At 44.5% G+C, this 18,569-nt stretch overlaps 4 protein-coding genes across 5 annotated transcripts; 3 read left to right on the top strand and 1 right to left on the bottom strand.

Moving 5' to 3' along the window:
- The first annotated feature begins 190 nt into the window (after window positions 1–190).
- On the top strand, window positions 191–1,524 carry LOC109467732. Its single transcript, XM_019765782.1, has 2 exons — window positions 191–195; window positions 618–1,524. The coding sequence occupies exons 1-2, from the start codon at window positions 191–193 to the stop codon at window positions 1,522–1,524; spliced, it is 912 nt and encodes a 303-aa protein (XP_019621341.1).
- A 2,861-nt stretch (window positions 1,525–4,385) lies between these two features.
- LOC109467796 lies at window positions 4,386–6,176 on the top strand. Its single transcript, XM_019765846.1, has 4 exons — window positions 4,386–4,605; window positions 4,841–4,956; window positions 5,200–5,377; window positions 5,648–6,176. Exons 1-4 carry the CDS (start codon window positions 4,441–4,443, stop codon window positions 6,002–6,004), a joined length of 816 nt encoding a protein of 271 aa, XP_019621405.1. The 5' UTR covers window positions 4,386–4,440; the 3' UTR covers window positions 6,005–6,176.
- Window positions 6,177–7,041: 865 nt separating this feature from the next.
- Window positions 7,042–9,756, top strand: LOC109467958 (tripartite motif-containing protein 2-like). The gene has a single exon (XM_019766139.1). It carries the CDS (start codon window positions 7,126–7,128, stop codon window positions 9,634–9,636), a length of 2,511 nt encoding a protein of 836 aa, XP_019621698.1. The 5' UTR covers window positions 7,042–7,125; the 3' UTR covers window positions 9,637–9,756.
- A 1,000-nt stretch (window positions 9,757–10,756) lies between these two features.
- Window positions 10,757–18,543, bottom strand: LOC109467959 (ATP-binding cassette sub-family E member 1). Of its 2 annotated transcripts, XM_019766141.1 has the most exons (16): window positions 17,655–17,768; window positions 17,237–17,322; window positions 16,973–17,070; window positions 16,516–16,633; window positions 15,965–16,102; window positions 15,537–15,606; window positions 15,218–15,314; window positions 15,002–15,091; window positions 14,728–14,849; window positions 13,999–14,223; window positions 13,457–13,575; window positions 13,179–13,289; window positions 12,599–12,741; window positions 12,190–12,312; window positions 11,867–11,978; window positions 10,757–11,594 (listed from the first exon to the last, which is right to left on the bottom strand). In XM_019766141.1, the coding sequence occupies exons 1-16, from the start codon at window positions 17,755–17,757 to the stop codon at window positions 11,547–11,549; spliced, it is 1,803 nt and encodes a 600-aa protein (XP_019621700.1). In that variant the 5' UTR covers window positions 17,758–17,768; the 3' UTR covers window positions 10,757–11,546. The 2 variants fall into 2 exon arrangements, with proteins under 2 accessions (XP_019621700.1, XP_019621699.1); XM_019766140.1 differs by lacking the exons at window positions 10,757–11,594; window positions 11,867–11,978; window positions 12,190–12,312 and adding an exon at window positions 18,436–18,543 and having other exon boundaries at window positions 12,580–12,741.
- Between the last annotated feature and the right edge of the window lie 26 nt (window positions 18,544–18,569).

The raw sequence follows: 18,569 nt of genomic DNA on the forward strand, positions 1-18,569 counted from the left end.
CTTTATTTACAACCACTTGTTAACAACAGCCGACGTTACGAATCGCCCTGATTAAAATGACAGACGGTCATGGAAACGCAACAGCTATTGTAAACAGGTGGTTGTAAAAAACACATTTAGCTTTTACATTTATGACTAACACAGTTCTCCAAAGCGTTACACTGAATCCACTCCTAAGATCCACAATAACATGGGGTTGACTGCTTACAATGAGAAGTGTGAACGTAATTACTCAGAAAAATTTAGGACTTACTTTTTAAACTTCATGTATATTCTACATGATGCTAGCGGCATACCTGTATAAAAATAAGGGAAAAAGCTCGTCTTAAAACCCCAGGGCCTATATCAGAATTTTTGTTCTGAAATTGGGGAACTGAGGGTTGGGCAATAGTCCGGATGCTCTTCATGCAGCACCATGATTTAGTTTTGTTACATAACCTTTTTTCTATCTAGATGTCTCCCCTACTACTAGTATATCATACTATCGAAAAATTTAATGTTGTTCTCCATTGTCCTTCTACTTCCATATTTATTCTTCAATAACAAGACGTTGGTTGTTACATGAAGTTTTGAACACGATCAAGTCAACTGAGTTCATGGTTTTTCTCTGGATGCAGGTTTGGTGCCAAAGTCAAAGGACAGGCGAGAAAACTTCGGAGGAAGTTGATGAAGTGTTTCCAGAAAGACCAGAAGAGGTCAAAGAAGGGGACGGAGACAGCCGAATCAAACGTCCGGGTTACGGCAGAGCCTGACGCGTACATGTTTGTTCCCACCACGACCACGTTCCAGAACGTGCACACCGATGTGGTGAAACTGATCATCTTGATCATCGCCCTCGCACGGCTTTTGGAGTTCTTATTCGGGATCAACTTCCACAAATTGTCTAACCGTGAGTACAGGCCGGTCCAGAGGGTCTCAAGATTCCGGGACTTGGCGAAGTACCCGTACGAGGAGCCGAGCCGGACCCGCCGGGTCTCCCACACTCCGCCTGCGCGCCAGCTCGCCGTTCTGCCGCCTCCGCCTTCTTACAGGCAGATGACGTTCGTCAAGAAGACGAGAGAAGAAATCCTGGTGGAGAAGAACCTGTCAGTGGTAGGGTACGACCGCGACAGGGTGGCCACTGATGGCAACTGCTTCTTTGAAGCAGCGGCCAGACAACTCCGAAGGGGAGACCCACGTGTCGTCACCACCGCCCAACAACTCCGGCAGGACCTTATCCGCTACATCCGCGCTCACGCAGAAAAGTACTCCATCGCCGTGCCGGGCGGGCTCTGGGCGTTCCACCGGGAGCTGGACGATCTGTCTCGGCCGGGTCACTGGTGCATGGACCTGGGAGACACCCTGCCGATCGCTCTCGCAAACTTCACCTCCAGGGAGGTCAACCTGGTCACCAGCATCCCCGCCATGCCGGTCATCACGCTCGAACCTGACGGCGAGGAGTCCGGCTCCCCTCTGGTCTTGGCGTACCTCAACACCCCGGGAGGGGAGCACTACGATGCCACGAAGAGGAAGAGGAGCGGCTAGACTGAACCGCGAGGACTGAGGATCAGCTGTAATTTGATGTCAGGGAGAGGAGGAGTACCTCCGGTGGGTGGGACGGTCTCAATCTGGCGACATGAAGAGGAAAGAGTACTCAGGAGAACTGCTCCGGAGTCTGCCACGCTTTTCCGCCAGGAAAAGGAGTGAGGAATGCGCGTCGATCGCGATGGTCGTGATATGACGCCATGAAGAGAGAGATACAGAGACTACGTACGGTCTTTCTGTTCCGTAAGGTGGATCTGATCGCAATGATACAAAAGCGCCCCCTGGGCAAAGATACCACTATGTTGAAGAGTGAAGAGTGCTGCTACATAAAATGGATATCGGTCGGTCAGTATGATGCCACAGAGTACCAGCAACAATATGCCTTCAGCAAGAGGAGATTCATCAACAATATTCTGAAGTATACGTATGTACTTCGGCCACGGTTGATCTGTCGCCGTCATGGCATCGCGGAGATAGAGGAATGACGAGTGTCGGAGTGTACAAGGAACACAATAGATCCAGACAACATATTTATGGTGTATATTTTTGTTGTTTCGAATTCTGTCTTCATGACTCGCTACGTATGTGTTTACATCCAATTTCCTAGCTAAAGTCGAAGAGACTTCTCAAGCGGATGACACTTTCTTGTGCGACATACTTTCCTTGTAAACTGAAATTTGTAAATACCCTCCCGATTTGTTATCATCAATATTGAAATATTAAATTCTCAGGGACAAAGGGTTTACCCGTTGATTTGATTGTGAAATGTCTTAAATATTGTCATGAAGATATGTAGTAGTTTTAATCTAGCAGTTTCTAGTAACGAAGTAAACACAGTCCCAACAGAATCGCATCCATGCGGAGCAGGCGAGTACTACAACCAACGTTCTCTCCTCACGACAACATGACATGTTGATTTTGAAATCACCCGTAGTGAGGTGTTGAATGTTTAGATCATGTGTGACTGTATCTAGGCACACACCCTTTTGGTTGTGCAAAACCCTGTCAATCCTTATCCGCCTACGGAATGTGTATAGCTTACACAAACAAAAACAACCATTAAGATCTCATTGTTGCCACTTGTAGAGTGACCAATACACCTTTTCGTAGTCCATAAAAGAGCCATGAGTCGTGCAGACAATGAGAAGGGAAAGTCATTTACCTGGGGTGATGATATTAAGGTCATATCATTGTTCTGAGCCGTGAATTTATCCAGAAAGACGGGAAGAGAATTGTATTCTTGATAGCAGACCTGTCGTTTAGGTAAGTACTAAGTGTAACACTCGGACCAACTAGCTCTCAACTAGAAATTTATTCATACATTACAAACCATAATCCATCCAGTATATATACAATATGTGTATTGAAAGAATAAGCATCTATGTTCTACTGTTCTGGATTCATTCGTGCTGAAATGTTTTCCCGATGGCTGAAAGGCTGTAATTGTTAGTCTGTCCGCCAGGCTATGTGACAGCTGATTGACCGGTGAAATCGACACCGTGTCCCTTTGTTCGGGTGAAATGAACACCAGTCTGTGCGAAACGTGAGTTGTAACGTACGGTTAGTTTAAATCGCGTTTCCCCTTTGAAATGGTACGATTGTCAAGGCTTCTGCAGTGTCGGAAGTGTTAAAACTGATTCGAGTTAAGGTGAGTCTTGTTTGCGTCCATTTAGAATATAAACTTCAGATAGGACAGATAGGAATATTTCGTGTGCTTCATACATGTGTGCTTAATTCAATGGGGGGGGGGGGGTATTATAATAAGGAAATGACCACAACACAGCACCATATGATTTGGTAAATAAGTGACTTAGTACTTTACTGTGTATCAAATTTCGATGATCTAATTTTAGGATTAACAAAAGCTACAACATCGTATTGGAATGATGTTGAAGTCGTTGGAAGAAACAGACTCTTCGTGAAACATTTGAAAATTGATATTAATATACGTCGTCATTATCAACTTCGGAGTATCACACAAGTTATCCCAAACTATTTTGTTACGCCGCATATTATTATCAGCTTCAACTAAATGATATGTAGCAACAATAACAAGGTGTTTTTCAGTGCCAACAATTGGAGCGACGCTGTGAAAATAGAGCGGAATAGACGTAGATATTTCTATACCAAAATATAAATTCCCTGTTGCATCGTGGTCTTCGTTTATTATGTACAGAAATGAACCCAGATTGACATCTATGCGTGAAAACCTGTATCATAGGATGATTTTATATGAAACCCTTAAAACATGTGTTCGACATGTATGTTTTGTTCGCCTTGAGTAGAATTGCATTTGGACAAACAGGACGATCCCACTGAAAACAAAGCAGACTTAGAGTTGGATGAAATTACTTCTTCTATCCCCTTTTCTTTAAAAGCACTTTTACATTTATCAAAAATATGTTAACCTAACAATTGTGTTAATCGTATTTAAACACTATATTCTGTCAGTATTTCTAAATAACCATTGAGTTGTTTTTGTATGATCCCTCTGAAGCTGTACTGGAACAACCCAGAGTGTGCATTAGTTACCATAAACACGTTAACCCTGTGCCCACGTCACGGAGAGGTGGCGACGGAAAAAGCCCGCTGCCTGTCCGCGAGGTTAAAACAACCCCACAACCACAACATCGGTAAACAGCGCCCCTAACGACCATTCTTCCGCCCTGCAATCTTTTTCACGGGATGATTTCTTTAGCACCCCTTCAGGTTCCTTCTTTTGTCCTGAGGTGGCGAACAGTTTTGTTGTTCAGACCTCACTCAAGACGTCAGGCATTTAACGAGTGACGTTGTTTCTAGTTTCCAGAATTAAAACGACGAGTTTTAACACTTAAAACTCGCATAAATCGTCTTTTGAGGCATTGAAAGGAAACGTCAACGACGCAACGGGTGCCCGGGACTGATTATTTCTCCAGTATGGGAGGCGCCGCCAGCACCCAGCGCAAGGTGAAGCCGGCGAGTGCACCGCTAGACCCGAGCTCGCCCTTCGGCTACAGGCTGGACAACGCCCGCCAGGTCATCCAGTCTTCCTGCAAAACTATCCAGGCAGACATGGGAAGGGGCAAGGCTAAACCCATACAGGTAATTGAGGACCCGGGCGTCATCACTTCAAGTTTCATACAATGGGCCATCCTGTAAAATAGCAGAGTTGGGGTAGACAATGAATTTGTAGAGCAAAAACACAGTGGTCTTCTTGTTTATGCAGTTGCTTAAACACTTTTCTTTGCTGGCCGAAACAATTTTCTAAGTTCGAATTCGTGCTTACATTCACGAGCAGATATTTGGATGTGAGCATTTTCTGGTCCTTCCCGTACAGCAACAGCTAGACTCGCTCCAGGCCCTGTACTACAGCCACAAGTCCATCCAGTCTCAGGTCTGTCAGGAGATGGCCAAGGCCGGTCTGCCCAAGATCATGCTCGACACGGCACAGACGTAAGTAGGACACATCAGTCTCGTTTCTCAGGCGTTTTAGGGTGCTTGCAAAAGACATGATCCTAAGAGAAACAACAGAACTGTTGCCCGGCAAACGAGACTATTTATTGTTCAATACGAAATCGTCTTATTGTAGCATAACACCACCGCTAGTGTACATAATACCACAAGAAAAGATTTCATAAATTTTAGATACCCAAAGAGATACTAGATTCTTGACTTGTGAAACCTGGCGCCCTACAGGTTCCTGGTAATAACTGCAGGAGCGGAGAACGCCAAGCCCAACATCAAACTCCTGGAGTCCCTGTTTAGCGCCGCCGTGCGGTTCTGCAGGGGAAGTGCAGACTTCAGCAGGCACCTTACTGACTGTGGCATGCCAGCTCTTCTAGTGGACTTGTTGGAGGACCCGAAAATCAAGGAGGTATGAATTCTTTCTATGTATTTCTTTTGTTACTAAGAAAACAACATCTTCCTTGCATATGTGTGATCTTTTTGAGAAATACGTGCTCTAAATTTACGTGAAAGATCTGTAATTGGTAAACCATATCTTAGAGAAGAAATGAGTGGCTGTGACTTAAAGTTGATCTCTCTATAACAGAATGTAGAAGGCGTAGGATGCACGGTATAAAGATGTGCGTGTAAACATGAAACAGCAAATTTTTAAAACATTAATCTCCTGTATGTTTCACAGGCCAAAAGCCGCGGCGCGAGGGACATGCTGGAAGTACTGGGGCACTGCGTGGCCTGTCTGCCAGCCAACAGTGAGGTGCGCCCTCTAGCGGCGAAGGTGGTGGACAGCTACCTGAACAGCCACGGCCAGGACAGCGTGGAGAGGGCGGCCTATCTCTCCGCCAAACTCATGGGGACCGAGGTGAGGACACCGACACCACCTGCAGCGATGGTCACGACTCCGGTAAAGCCACCGGCCAAGGACGCAAAGGTGTACGACCCGAAGGTTAATGACCCCGCCAATGGGCCGAAGGGCACGTCCACGGCGCCTGCACCTAATGGCACTGCTGCGCCGCCAGGGGTCGCCCCTAAGACGTAACCTGACTGATCGTAGTCACCATAGTCACAGTCGCTATACACTACCTTCCAATGACACGGTGATTTAAGTGATATCAGAGGCTAGGGGAGCAGAATTGTGACTTTACAATCACATTATGGTATTGATGCCTCAGTAGGTTTCTGCACCAACACGCGACTTTTCTCGGTCTACATCGACGAAATAAGAACAGCGTCTTTACACAATCAGGTAGAACCATCTAAAATGCAATATGTATTCCGTGAACTGTTATGTCGGCTTTTTGTGACGTATATAGAATCAGTATCTCTGCAAGAGCTTGAAGAAAGAAAAATGTACATTGTAAATATCATAGTGGTGAGTGGTGACTTTAATATGTATATTCGCTGGGAAATATTACATATCATAAACGGACACAGAGTCTTCACTTGGTAAACGTTATCTTCTACGTTTTCTCCTTTGTCACACCGCTTGTACATGTATGAAGTTATTTTTGATTGTCTCGTCTGTGTGCTTTCATGTCATCTTCAAGAAATAAATACTTTTAATAATTAATACTTCTGGCATATTCCATTAGACATAACCTCCTCGCACTACTTTGGATTACAGAGGGGGGACTGAATGTGTGTTTACATTTTATGCCTTGCGGCGGAGTAAGCTTGGATTAAACAGCTCGTATCTTGTCCCTGCCCTGCCTTTTCTTTGTTCTGTTTCGGGTGACTGACACTTGTCGCCTGGAGCCCCCCGATGACATATCAACATTCTTCCCATGCAGCCTCTCCTGATTATTGTGTTCAGTCTTCTGCGAATAAACTGTCTCGCATAATGATAGAGTACTCACACTTGGGTGCGTATCAATGGACTTCATGTTGTTAATGCTTAAGATGGTGCCACGTTTTACAAAGATTTAAAGAGAAAGGAGGAAAAAATCAAGAAAAGACAACAAAACAACAGTTATAACACTGAAATAAGCTATATTTCCAGGCAACCGTGGGGTTGCTTGGTAGATGATTGATCGCATTTGTATATTGATATGACAATAACGGCTCTGATGTCACGCAATGCCGGCACGAGGGTCATAGGTGGTGTGACGTCACAACCCGTAAGGCAGGTTGCTGCCATATCTACCGAAGCGTACCTACGCCATGGCGGCGTCCGTGGAGAATTTTCTGTCCTGTAGCATCTGTTTCGGGCGTTTCGACAGGCCCAAGTCGCTGCCCTGCCAGCACACGTTCTGCGAGAGGTGTCTGGAGAGCCAGGTGCGGCCCCGGCAGCCCTTCAGGTGCCCGAACTGCCAGCGGCCGGTCCAGCTGCCCCCGGAAGGCGTGGCGGGCCTCCCCGATAACGACCTGGTGGAGAATCTGTATCAACAGATCGACAGCAGTGCCTCCCTGTCGGTGACGGCCATACGGGCGTCTAAAGCCGAGAAGACGTGTTTCTACCACCCACTGGAGGACCTGAAGTTGTTCTGCCAGCAGTGCCATGTACCCGTGTGCACGGAGTGTTTGGACGAGACTCATACCGGGCACAGCGCGATCACGATCAAGAGGGCTTCGGAACAGAAGAAGGCCACCATCCGCGCGTTAGTCGCCGACGGCAGGCGAGCGGTGGAAGGCTACTACACCTTCCTGAGCGAACTGAGAAACATAGAGAAGATCCCGGACAAGAACAAACGCGCGGCGACGCAAGGCGTCACGGACGTTTACGACGACGTCGTGCGAAAGGCGGCGCTGCGGAAGGAAATCCTGCTTTCTGAGATCGAAGAAAACCACCGACACAACCTGGAGTCCATAGAAGGGCAGAGAACCACTGTGCTCAGTCAAGTGGACGAAATATCAACAGCCTGCAACAAGGTGGAACGAGCGTCCATATACGAGGAAGAGGACTGCTTCGAAGACGAGAAACGTCTTCAGACACTGATCGCTAAGAAAGACAAGGTTGTCATGACACCACTGAGGCTGGAAACCGTCGAGTTCGAACAAGCAGAAGACGAGAAGAGTTTGTTGAATCTGGGTGAGCTGCAGCTGCAGCCAGTCCCTTCTGGGCAGCGTGCCAAGAGGAAATCGTCCTCGTCAAGCGTCAATAACGACAAACGGTCACAGAGACAGCCGCAGATGGGGGTGGGGATGGCCAGGAGGGAGTCCGCCAGGAGGGACTCTAAAAGAGAATCATTGAAAAACAGAAACTCGGTCGACATGGATATCGGTAAAGTAAGAGACGTTATAATCATCGAGAAATCGCAAAGCAAAACACAAGCAAACGTGCAAGAAGACAGTGGTAAAACGGCAAAACATGACAACAATACTAAACCTACTACAGATGATAAGAGTACGGCGGACAACTACCAACCAGAAGAACACAACGTCGTCAAAAGAGAGGCTGGTGAGCCAGTCCGAGCAGGGGTCGAACCGACCAGCCAAACGGAAGAAAGTAGTAGAGGTGTGGATGTGGACTGGGAAGAACATGACGACGAAAGGATGGGCCAGGAGACCCTTAAAAGGAAACTAAGCATAGCCAGGCGGATTAGGATTCAAAATGGCTTTCACAAGCAAGAACATCCCGACTCCGAGGTAACAGAGACCGCTCATGTGCAAAACGTCAAAAAGGAAGAAAAGCACGCTGTGAAAAATGTCAAAAGGGAAGAAAACCACGTCGTGAAAAATGTCGAAAAGGAAGAAAATCACCCCGAACAAAACCTCAACGAAGAAGGAAATCATCACACCGACAAGAATCACTCTTCAGTATCCATGACAAGCTCAGGCTTCGGAGAAGACGGATCTAAGGACGGTCTAGTGAGAAAGATACTAGGTGGTTACCAAGAATCCGGAACGCTTGGCGGCAAGGGTTCCGGATTCGGGAAGTTTGTGGATCCGGGGGGCGTGGCCGTGTCAGACAAGGAGCTGTTCGTCGCAGACTACGGGAAGGACCAAATCCTGGTGTTCGACCTCCAGGGGAACTACCAGCGGTGCTTCAGGACGACTCTGCCCGGGTCGGACTGTAACGTCATGAAGCCGCACGACGTTGCACTTGACCGTGACGGTCACCTGTGGGTAGCCGGGCACGAGGAAGACGACATCGCCGTGCAGTACTCCGTGGACGGGAGATTCCGCCACAAGATCCGCCTGCCTCACGCCACCATAGCGCGCGGGATCGCCGTGAACTTGGAGAAGAACTACGTCCTGGTGACGGAGACCAACGGCACGAGCGGCGTGGTGCGTGTGCTGCGGTCTGACGGCTCCCTCTTACGGACTGTGGGGGGACAGCAGGACATGAAAGTTCCGCGGTACCTGGCCGTGGACAGAGACGGCAACATCCTCGTCTCCGACAGCGCCGCTCGCGGCATCTTCGCGTACGACGAGGACGGAAACTTCAAGTTCAAGTTTGGCGGCGACGGTAGCGGTGAGGGGCAGCTCAGGGGGCACCGCGGGATAGCGACGGACAACTCGGGGAACGTCATCGTGGCAGACTGCGAGAACCACCGCGTGGAGAAGTTCAGCTGTGACGGGCAGTTCGTCGGACATCTCGCCACCGGCGTGCAGGAGCCCTGGGCAGTGGCCGTGGGACCGGCCGGACATATCGTACTGACCGACAGGCATTCGCACACGGTCACCATCGTCAAGGCAGCCGCCAGGGAGCGCAAGGAGAGCTCTATCTAATTAAGGGACGTCAGTTCGACTAAAAAGTAGACGCTTTGGAGAAATGATAGAAAACTTTCCTATCTTTAGATGTTCTTTCTTGTGGTCACTTAAATATTGCAAACTATTGTGCGAGTCTAAAATAACATTATGCTGTTTGGTAAATGCATTTTTACCGTGCACACAATTAGCATAGAAAAATGTGGCAAATGGTACAAGACGAAGTGCTATACTCTTATCGCACAGAAGCTTAGCGGTAGTCAAAGCCCAATGTTGAGTCGATGTGCAATGTCACATTTGCCACCCTTGTGTACCATTATTGTACCATCAAATCTTTATAATAAAATATGATAAATAATCCATTAAATAAAATATGATAAATAATCCACTAAAGGGATCAAATTAGCTGAGAAAAGCGAGACCCGTATACAGTAACTGTGTGTGTGTTCAGAAGCGAACTGCATGCTTGTCTATCATTGCTCCACCTGTTATAAAGCCATGAACACGTAGTTGCAAAAGAGAATGGGTCAAAAGAGCATGGCAACTGCGTGGGAGAAAACAATGCTACAGTGGGTTGAATACTGCAGTATCTGCACACTATGCAATAATTAAGGTCTTATAGAATGCTGAAACTGCAATGTATCACCTGGGAGTTGTAATAAAACATGTGATGCTGAGTTAGAACAGTCTCTTACTGATGGTGCTTGTTCAAAAATACCTAGGTTGCAGTGCAGGTAGGTTGCAGGTTGTTGGTGGATGGGGCCTTGGTAATCTCCAATCAGACAGTGGCTGCGACTATGCCACCTATAGATCTGCTCAGAGATTTTGGACCCTGTAAAGTCCTTGGGTTTATCAACCTCACGTGTATGACTTGAGAACTTAATCTGCAATTTCAGGCACTGATGCAGGTATATTGCTGTGGACTAGGGTTAGGGCCAGGGCACTGTCAGAACTGTTAGGACTGAGGATGTTTGCTAAAGAACAAAGGGCACAGAATGTGTTGTAGCAGGCATCATTGTGATGCATCTATGTAATTCAACCTTCAGCTTGCTAAGGTAGCCATTAGTTTGGCACCAAATTTGTATTGGCTGTTCGGGGTTAGGCAGTATAGAGGTTAACATAATGTCTGACAACTATAATGTTTGTGTGAATCCTCATCTTTCCCATCCGCTCAAAACACAGTTGTGTCAGTCCAACTTCTGAGTAAATAAATGCCATTGTTTCACATTACACAAATAGGGTGATTCAGAATCCTTATCTATTTTGCACTATAAACACAAAAGTATTAATGCTTGAAAAAGGAAAATACATACATGTTGCATAAACTATGTTGTATGTTGTAGTTCATTGAAAGCTAAACTGCAGTACAGAATTATCCAATTAATTCAATTCTGAGATGTTTTAGGTGTAAATCCGTCCTCTCTTCATACTACCGATATTTCATCCATAGCAACTGAAGATTTTACTTCACATACTGCTAAGGATACCTTGTGGCACCACATTCATAAGACAAAGTTTCTACGTCGTACAGTATAGATTTTTATACAATATGTGCCTGCCAAAGACACAAATATTAGTATAACTTGTGTACTTATATCAGAAAATTTGGTCTTCACACACGAAGTTACAAAGACAATCACTCATAAGCAGCGACCAACTTCTCACCCTCACAGACATTTCCTAAATAAGCACAAAATTATGTAACATGTACACTGTATAATATGCTGAGCACAATGCAGCTGGCATTCATGACATTGTTGTTAACGTTCTTTGAACATCACTTTCAGTACACTTCAGCATACGTTGGTGTAGATAGTATATGCAAAAGAGTACATTACAGCAGGTGCATTGTTCGTTTCAGTACACACAGGTATTATTATGCTTTTCTTTGTCAACGACAATCAAAGTATTCCTGTTACTTTTGGATCCTTTTAGTCTTCCAAGAAGAAGTAGTTGCCACTGCGCTTCTGTTCAGAGTCCTGTTGGAAATATAGAATGGTTAAGGTTACGTTAGAACTGGTATAAGTTATTTGAGGAAAACTATTATGCCTAAAAGCAATAAAATATTTTTCTTGGGGGGGGGGGGGCTTAGGGAAATTGCTGTAAGGTAAGGTTTGGTTTGGTTTATTGAGATGTCCATTATTCAATACAATAACTAGTCTTCCTGGAGCCCAATAAAATAATACAAAATATAACAAAATACTAAAATTATGCAACATAATTATACAACAAAAGGGTGCTTTAAACGTACCTTGACTGAGTTGAGCTTGTTGATTCTGGGTCTGAAGTTGTTGGGGTCTCGGCGGAAGGTGATCTCTAAGGACTCCAGGAACTTGTTCATTCCTGTCAGCAACATCTGAGGGCTGCAGCCAACCAACAGAGAGATTTTATAAATCCTTCATTCTAATCAGCTGGTACATTTAATACAAGCACTCTCATTGGATGCCAAATTCCAGACTTACTATGCTAAGCATTAGGTATTAGGTTCGAAAGTAAAATATACTAAGAAGGACATGTTACATTAGCATTGAACAAAAGATAATTTTTTACAAAGTATAGGAAGATGTGAGGTACCTATTGGCTAGGGAATCCTTGGACGGGATTCCCTCGAACACGATGACACGGTCAGCGAGGTACGTCGCCATGATGAAGTCGTGTTCTACCACAAAGCCTGTCTTCTTGGCATGCAGGATAAACCTGGGTAAGATTGATGTTTATATTACATGTTGAGGACCACAGGAACAATAGCTGAGGTGTCAAGCTACATTGTGGATCCTAATAAAGTCAAAGTACACAGTACACAGATGCTGTTCATGAGTCAACTATCAAAAATATAATGACTCTTGAAATGTAATGAATAACTTTTCATTGCATGTTATTATCTCCATGCTGCCTTAACCCATAACGTAATCTATAAAATGTAAGCCGGTACGTGATCACCCACGCACACAGGTTACCCTATTGTAAAGCTGTTCTCCCTCACCTCTTGATGACCTTGGCTGCAGCGAGACGCTGCTCGGAGTCCAGATGTGCAGACGGTTCGTCGATCAGGTATACGTCTGCGGGCTTCCCCAGGCACAAGGCCAGCGCCACACGCTGCAACTCACCTCCGGACAGGGTCTGGATCTGGGGAACACAACAAGAATTAGACATTAGAAAGACCTTTATTGTACATTTATGCTCTTAGAAGATAAGTACACACAGCAAGAAACAAACCTAAAAACATGCCTGTGGGACTTCCAAGAAATAATGCCTGAACAACTGAAGTCAGCATCTACCGACAAACAGTGGGACACTTCCTGTAGAATCTATGTAGCCCTGAGAACCAATATGACAGCCTTGTCAGTTTTGCATTTGGGACTTTCAGATTCAAACTCTGACATTGTAAAAAATTAAAAATGGTACATACTATCTTCTCTGCTTAGCACTCAACCCAAAGAGTACAAAAGTTGAACACACACCACAAGCAGTGAACTGCTGTGTGGCCCAAGGGCTTTAGAAACAGAGCAGGACACCAGCCTATATACCAGAAGGTGTGGGAAGGATGGATTATTGTTCTGTACCTCTTGGTCGATGATCTTCTCCATGTCCAGTGGCTTCATGACGTCAGAGATGAACTGTGGGTGAATGTACGCGTCACGGATTCTCTCATGGAGAAGCTGGCGCACTGTGCCCTAAATATGATTAAAAGGCAAGAAATCTTTAGTATTCTATGTCATGTTAAAGGTTCGATCTGTGGTTCAATCTGTAGAATGTTTTTATTTTCAAAGCTAAAAAGGTGCTGACAGTACAACTATTCACAGTGTTTTTAAAGAGCTGACTAGTGTGAATGTGCCATTACCTGTGACTTGGGGCTGATTTTCTGTGGTTTGTAGCTGACGTTCAGAACTGGGATCTCGCCTCCTTCATCCGGTTTCAACCGCCCTGCCAACATTCTGATGAAGGTCGTCTTCCCGGTACCTTCAGGAGACAAAAACTGTCAAACACCTTCTTCTGCTGGAAATTTTTACAGTACATCTATGACAAATGACAAGACATCATCAAAACACCAAGGCCAACCATAGTTGTAGAGATTGAGCTTGTTTCCAACACAACTCACCATAAATGTACGGTCAATTTCATCAACCTTTGCCCGATGTGTGATCCAATCGCCGAATCTCTGTGAAGACAGGATCTTCCCATCCGACTTCCTTTTACTTTCGATCACACTTCCGACTTCCAGATAGTCGGTGAGTGGATCACGCATCTGATGAAGGTTGATGAGATCAACTAAAAATTTATTGTCAGTTCCCTTTTTTGTGTTAGCAAACAGCTCAAACTCTACAACTATGGCTTCTGCTTCTACCAACACTGATGAGATTTCATTCAAAAATAAAACCTAACCGTTCTCCCCCAGCATGACGATGATCTCAGAGTCAGTGAACTCTCCCTCCTTGACGCGCAGGCGGAAGTCTCCCAGCTGCTTGGTCATGTCGGGGTAACCATAGCGACGGAACTTCTTGATCTCCTCCTCCTTGTCGGCCGTCTCCGACACCTTGAAGATGAGCGACATGTCGCGGAAGCGGAGGTTCTCCGTGGGGATGAAGCCGTCCAGGAAGATGTTGATACCTACAGAAGAATAAACACAGTCAATGTATTAGACATCAACATAATATACCTGAAAAGCATTATAGACTACATGTTGTCCTAAGCTGGAAGAAAAATCATTACATGTAGTTGTAAATAAAGGCTATTTGCACTCACTATTACGTACTGTCTGCCTTACTAGATGGGAAAGCTGCCTGGTAATTTTGAATTTTTGTGTATGTCACACACTATGTGTGATTCACATTAAAGACATGCAAACTTCTAGAACTGACTCTTCCGGGTTTATATGACCATCCTTCTGGCTGTGACATCACGTGTTGTTCTTAACTTCTGTATTCTGATAATGTATGGTATGCGTTTTATGCTATGTATGATTGTTGTGTTGTGTTGTAGTCTTCCTGTCTCACATGTGATTTTATGTGCGACCACAGAATAGCAAACAGAGTAAACTCTGTTTGCTATTCTGGATAAAAAAAAATTGATGGATCCAAAAAAGTCTAAGTAAGACACAGCAGTTGTACTGACCGTCCCTGACGCTGAAGGGCATGGTGACGACACCGTACGCGCCCGGCACGCCGTACAGACAGCAGATGAAGTCTGACAGGTAGTCCAGCACACTCAGGTCATGTTCTACAACAATCACATACCTAATAGGGATGGGGATACTTATTAGTTTCAACCCAATCAGAGAGTATGTCGATGAAGGTTACATATCCAGGTAATGGGATTAACACAAGAAAAACAGTTACTCAAGCAACTGGAAAGATTTTGAAACCATCATCTTGTAACATTTCCTGACCTGTCTGCTGCTACCAGCCGCCTGATGGCGAGAGCCGTTTTCAAGCGCTGTTTCACGTCCAAGTAAGATGACGGCTCGTCAAACATGAAACTAGACAGAAAACACAACAGGTGTCATGGCAGAAATGCAAGAATATACAATTACCGGTACTTTACCAAATTTCTAAGTAATGCATCAGTCACAGGAGGGTTTTGAAAGACTGTTGGTGATACTCACATGTCAGCGTTCTGTATACACACCACGGCACAGGCAAACCTCTGCAACTCTCCTCCCGACAAGTCCTCAACATTACGGTCTCGTACCCTCGTTAGATCTGCACAAAGAAAAAAACCATTGTTACCTTTACACTTCCTTTCAGACAGAGCTTTCAAAATTCAAAGGAGCAACCTGTAGCTTTATCTTTCTCAAAATAGTACAAACATTGTCTTCAATGCCTCCAGGAGAACAACATTGGGACCTGCTAGGGTTTTGAACCCTAGTCTTTTAGATTTTGTGAAAACAGCCATTACCACAAAAAGATTTAATATAACCTTACCAAGCTCTATACAGATCTCGTTCTGTGTTCCTGTTTCGTCCTTCCTATCCAGGAGAGACTGTACTGTACCCTGGTGTTGACAACACAGGAGGCAAGCATTAGTGTAACAGCAATATATCAACAGGGAGGGTCACTCCATTTAAATACAGGGAGAGGAACAAGTAATTCAGTCAAACTTTAGAGGCCATTCAATGAACCTAGAACAGGTTGTTCACAGCCATGTAACTACAGTCTACAGTACATGTATTGTCCACAATGCTGAATGGTTAAACCTAAAGTAAATTCAAATTTGTACATGCAATCAAAGAATTATGACATTGTATACACATGCAAATTTATACTCCTGATACTTCCAGTCTGGTGGCTGTGATGACACATCTAAACACACTACACAGGAGTGTTTGTTTATTTGTGTTGTTGTTGCCCACCTTGACAGCCTTGGGGATCTGGTCCACGTACTGCGGCTTCATGATGGCCTTCAGGTCGTCCTCCAGGATCTTGGTGAAGTAGTTCTGCAGCTCCGAGCCGCGGAAGTACATCAGGATCTCCGTCCAATCAGGGGGGTCCTACCGGAGCAAGTAGGGAGTGAGGGAAGAAAGGTACATGTGGAGTGATTGGAGTAAAGGAATAAAAGGTGAATGAATGTACCCAACTATCAATGAATTGAGGGATGGATAGATGGATGGATGGATGGATGGATGGATGGATGGATGGATGGATGGATGGATGGATGGATGGTTGGATGGATGGATGGATGGATGGATGGATGGATGGATGGATGGATGGATGGACGGATGGATGGATGGAAGATTCTAATTCTGGAATTGTGATCACCACTAATACTAATAGCTTCACACTGTTACTACATGGTTGCCCTTTTTATGTTCTTCTTGTATGTTTCTTATGATCAAAACCAAGCTATGCAAAGATTATTAATGCTCAAAAGATGAGACTGATGACAGTAAAGAAGTGTGCTTACATCAAATCTACCCAGGTTGGGTTTCTGCTTTCCTGCGAGAATCTTCAGAGCAGTGGTCTTGCCGATACCATTGGTCCCTACCAGTCCTAAAACCTCTCCTGGTCGTGGGATGGGCAGCCTGGAGGGAATATATGTCACAACGTTTCACATGTACAAGTACAACAGAGGATGACTGCTTTACCTTTACTTTACATACATGCGACAACATATGTCACAACGTTTCACATGTACAACAGAGGATGACTTTCTTCAACCTTTGCCATTGTCAATGGTAAAATTACTGTTTTACACAGAATTAAGTGTGCTACACAGTGATACTTTACAAATCTGACAGTGACACAAAAAAATACAGATTTGCTCCTATCAACATCATCTCTACATTGTTTCTATTTCAACATTAGTGGCAACAAAGAAAAGGATTGTGCACAAGTACAGAAATGTTAGCAGCCATGCTTACCTGTGTAGCTTGAATGAGTTAGCAGAGTATCTCTGTGTGGTCTCTTTCTCCAGATTGCTGGGCAGGTTGATGATGGAAATGGCCTCGAATGGGCATTTCTGTGGGCAGAACAAGGCCAATTAGCCATTGGGAAATACACACATGTATTACACACGGACAATGTTGAAGTCATACTCTTTCTTAGAAAGAAGCACTGAAAGTTTCTCACTACAAAGACTGAGAGATACAAAGTTTCCAGACCAAGAATGTTAGAGTCAGACTAACCTTAGCACAGATACCACATCCGATGCACAACTCTTCAGAGATGAAGGCAATTTTGTCTGCTGGTGTCACTTCTATACAGAGTTTCCCTGTAAAACAACATTAATCATTTCTATAAAATTAACGTCATGATAAGCTCTTAACATTAATAGTGTCATGAGAGTCAGAGACTCTTATCTCTATATGACTTAACACATTATACCTGTATACACTCTTTGCCAAGTCTTGAAGACGTGCCAATGACATTATAAGTAGATGAATTAATCCCCGGCACTATTCAGTAAATGGGTCAAATTTTCTGCACCCTGAGGTTTGAAAGTTTCAAATGAGTATGCCACCACAATTATCAATAAGACATGGGTTTGTGTATGCACCAGCTTTTTTATTGCTGGCCAATTAACCAGAACATCATTCTCCTTACCCATTCTGACCACAGGACAGGATTTCTTGCACTCCTGGCGACATTTCTTGGGCTTGCACTTGTCGTTGTTGACGATGGCTATACGCGTCAGTTTGTCCGCCATGGCGGAGGTGCCTGGTGGGGGACACAACCATTACACATGGACTTTCACAACCTCATACCATTATCAACAATTGTTTTCCCGTTACTAACTACACAAGGTGATACTTTTAAGTTTAATTTGCACAACAATGATAACATGATAACAGAAAGCTTTGTATAACTTATGTTTATAACGTTTACTTGTATAATTATGCAGTTGCTTTAAACAAAAGAAGAATGATGTACACATTGTTGATGACACAACAGAAGGATCACATATGTTAATGAGAATTAAACATACAGTGCTAAATAATTTTTGTAAGCAAAAAATTATTGTCCATATGGATCAACTTGATAATTATTCACATGTGGCTGATTTCACTTCAGGAACTACAACATGTAGATCAATTCTAAACGTCTTTCATTTTAGTATGACAAAAATAAGATTTTCTACGTGAACCACCATTTATCTGTATCGTCAAATCTGCGTTGCATATTTTTGTGATCTTACTTCTGTTTTTCATCGCCCCCCTCCCCCATAATTTTTACCGGGAAACGTGGCGAGGAATCACGGCTAAAATACCACATATCAGACCCTTCCGAATCATTTTGCTGCGAATAAATTTCTTCATCAAGAATTCTGTTAACATTCTTGATCATTGTAATAGCACAGTTTTGGTTAAAAATTGCAGAAATTCACCTTTTTACTGCTGCTCAGCTCCAGTGACACAACGTGCGGCGAAATGGCGGCAGTAACGCTTCTGCGCATCCCTACTGCGCCGGAATTTCACAACGCCAGGAAATCACTTTTTGGCAACGCCTCAACGGAGGTGG

Source organism: Branchiostoma belcheri, unplaced genomic scaffold (genome assembly GCF_001625305.1).
Source record: "Branchiostoma belcheri isolate BF01 breed outbred unplaced genomic scaffold, Haploidv18h27 scaffold19, whole genome shotgun sequence".
NCBI lineage: Eukaryota > Metazoa > Chordata > Leptocardii > Amphioxiformes > Branchiostomatidae > Branchiostoma > Branchiostoma belcheri.

Excerpts from the sequence above, each read along its gene's own strand:
- LOC109467958 (XM_019766139.1), top strand. The coding sequence starts at position 7,126 with ATGGCGGCGTCCGTGGAGAATTTTCTGTCCTGTAGCATCTGTTTCGGG.
- LOC109467796 (XM_019765846.1), top strand. The coding sequence starts at position 4,441 with ATGGGAGGCGCCGCCAGCACCCAGCGCAAGGTGAAGCCGGCGAGTGCA. Across the intron at positions 4,606-4,840 it reads GCAAGGCTAAACCCATACAG|CAACAGCTAGACTCGCTCCA; the intron begins GTAATTGAGGAC and ends CTTCCCGTACAG. Across the intron at positions 5,378-5,647 it reads AGGACCCGAAAATCAAGGAG|GCCAAAAGCCGCGGCGCGAG; the intron begins GTATGAATTCTT and ends TATGTTTCACAG.
- LOC109467959 (XM_019766141.1), bottom strand. The coding sequence starts at position 17,757 with ATGGCGGACAAACTGACGCGTATAGCCATCGTCAACAACGACAAGTGC. Across the intron at positions 17,071-17,236 it reads GATGTGGTATCTGTGCTAAG|AAATGCCCATTCGAGGCCAT; the intron begins GTTAGTCTGACT and ends TTCTGCCCACAG. Across the intron at positions 14,850-15,001 it reads CGGCTGGTAGCAGCAGACAG|GTATGTGATTGTTGTAGAAC; the intron begins GTCAGGAAATGT and ends CATCCCTATTAG.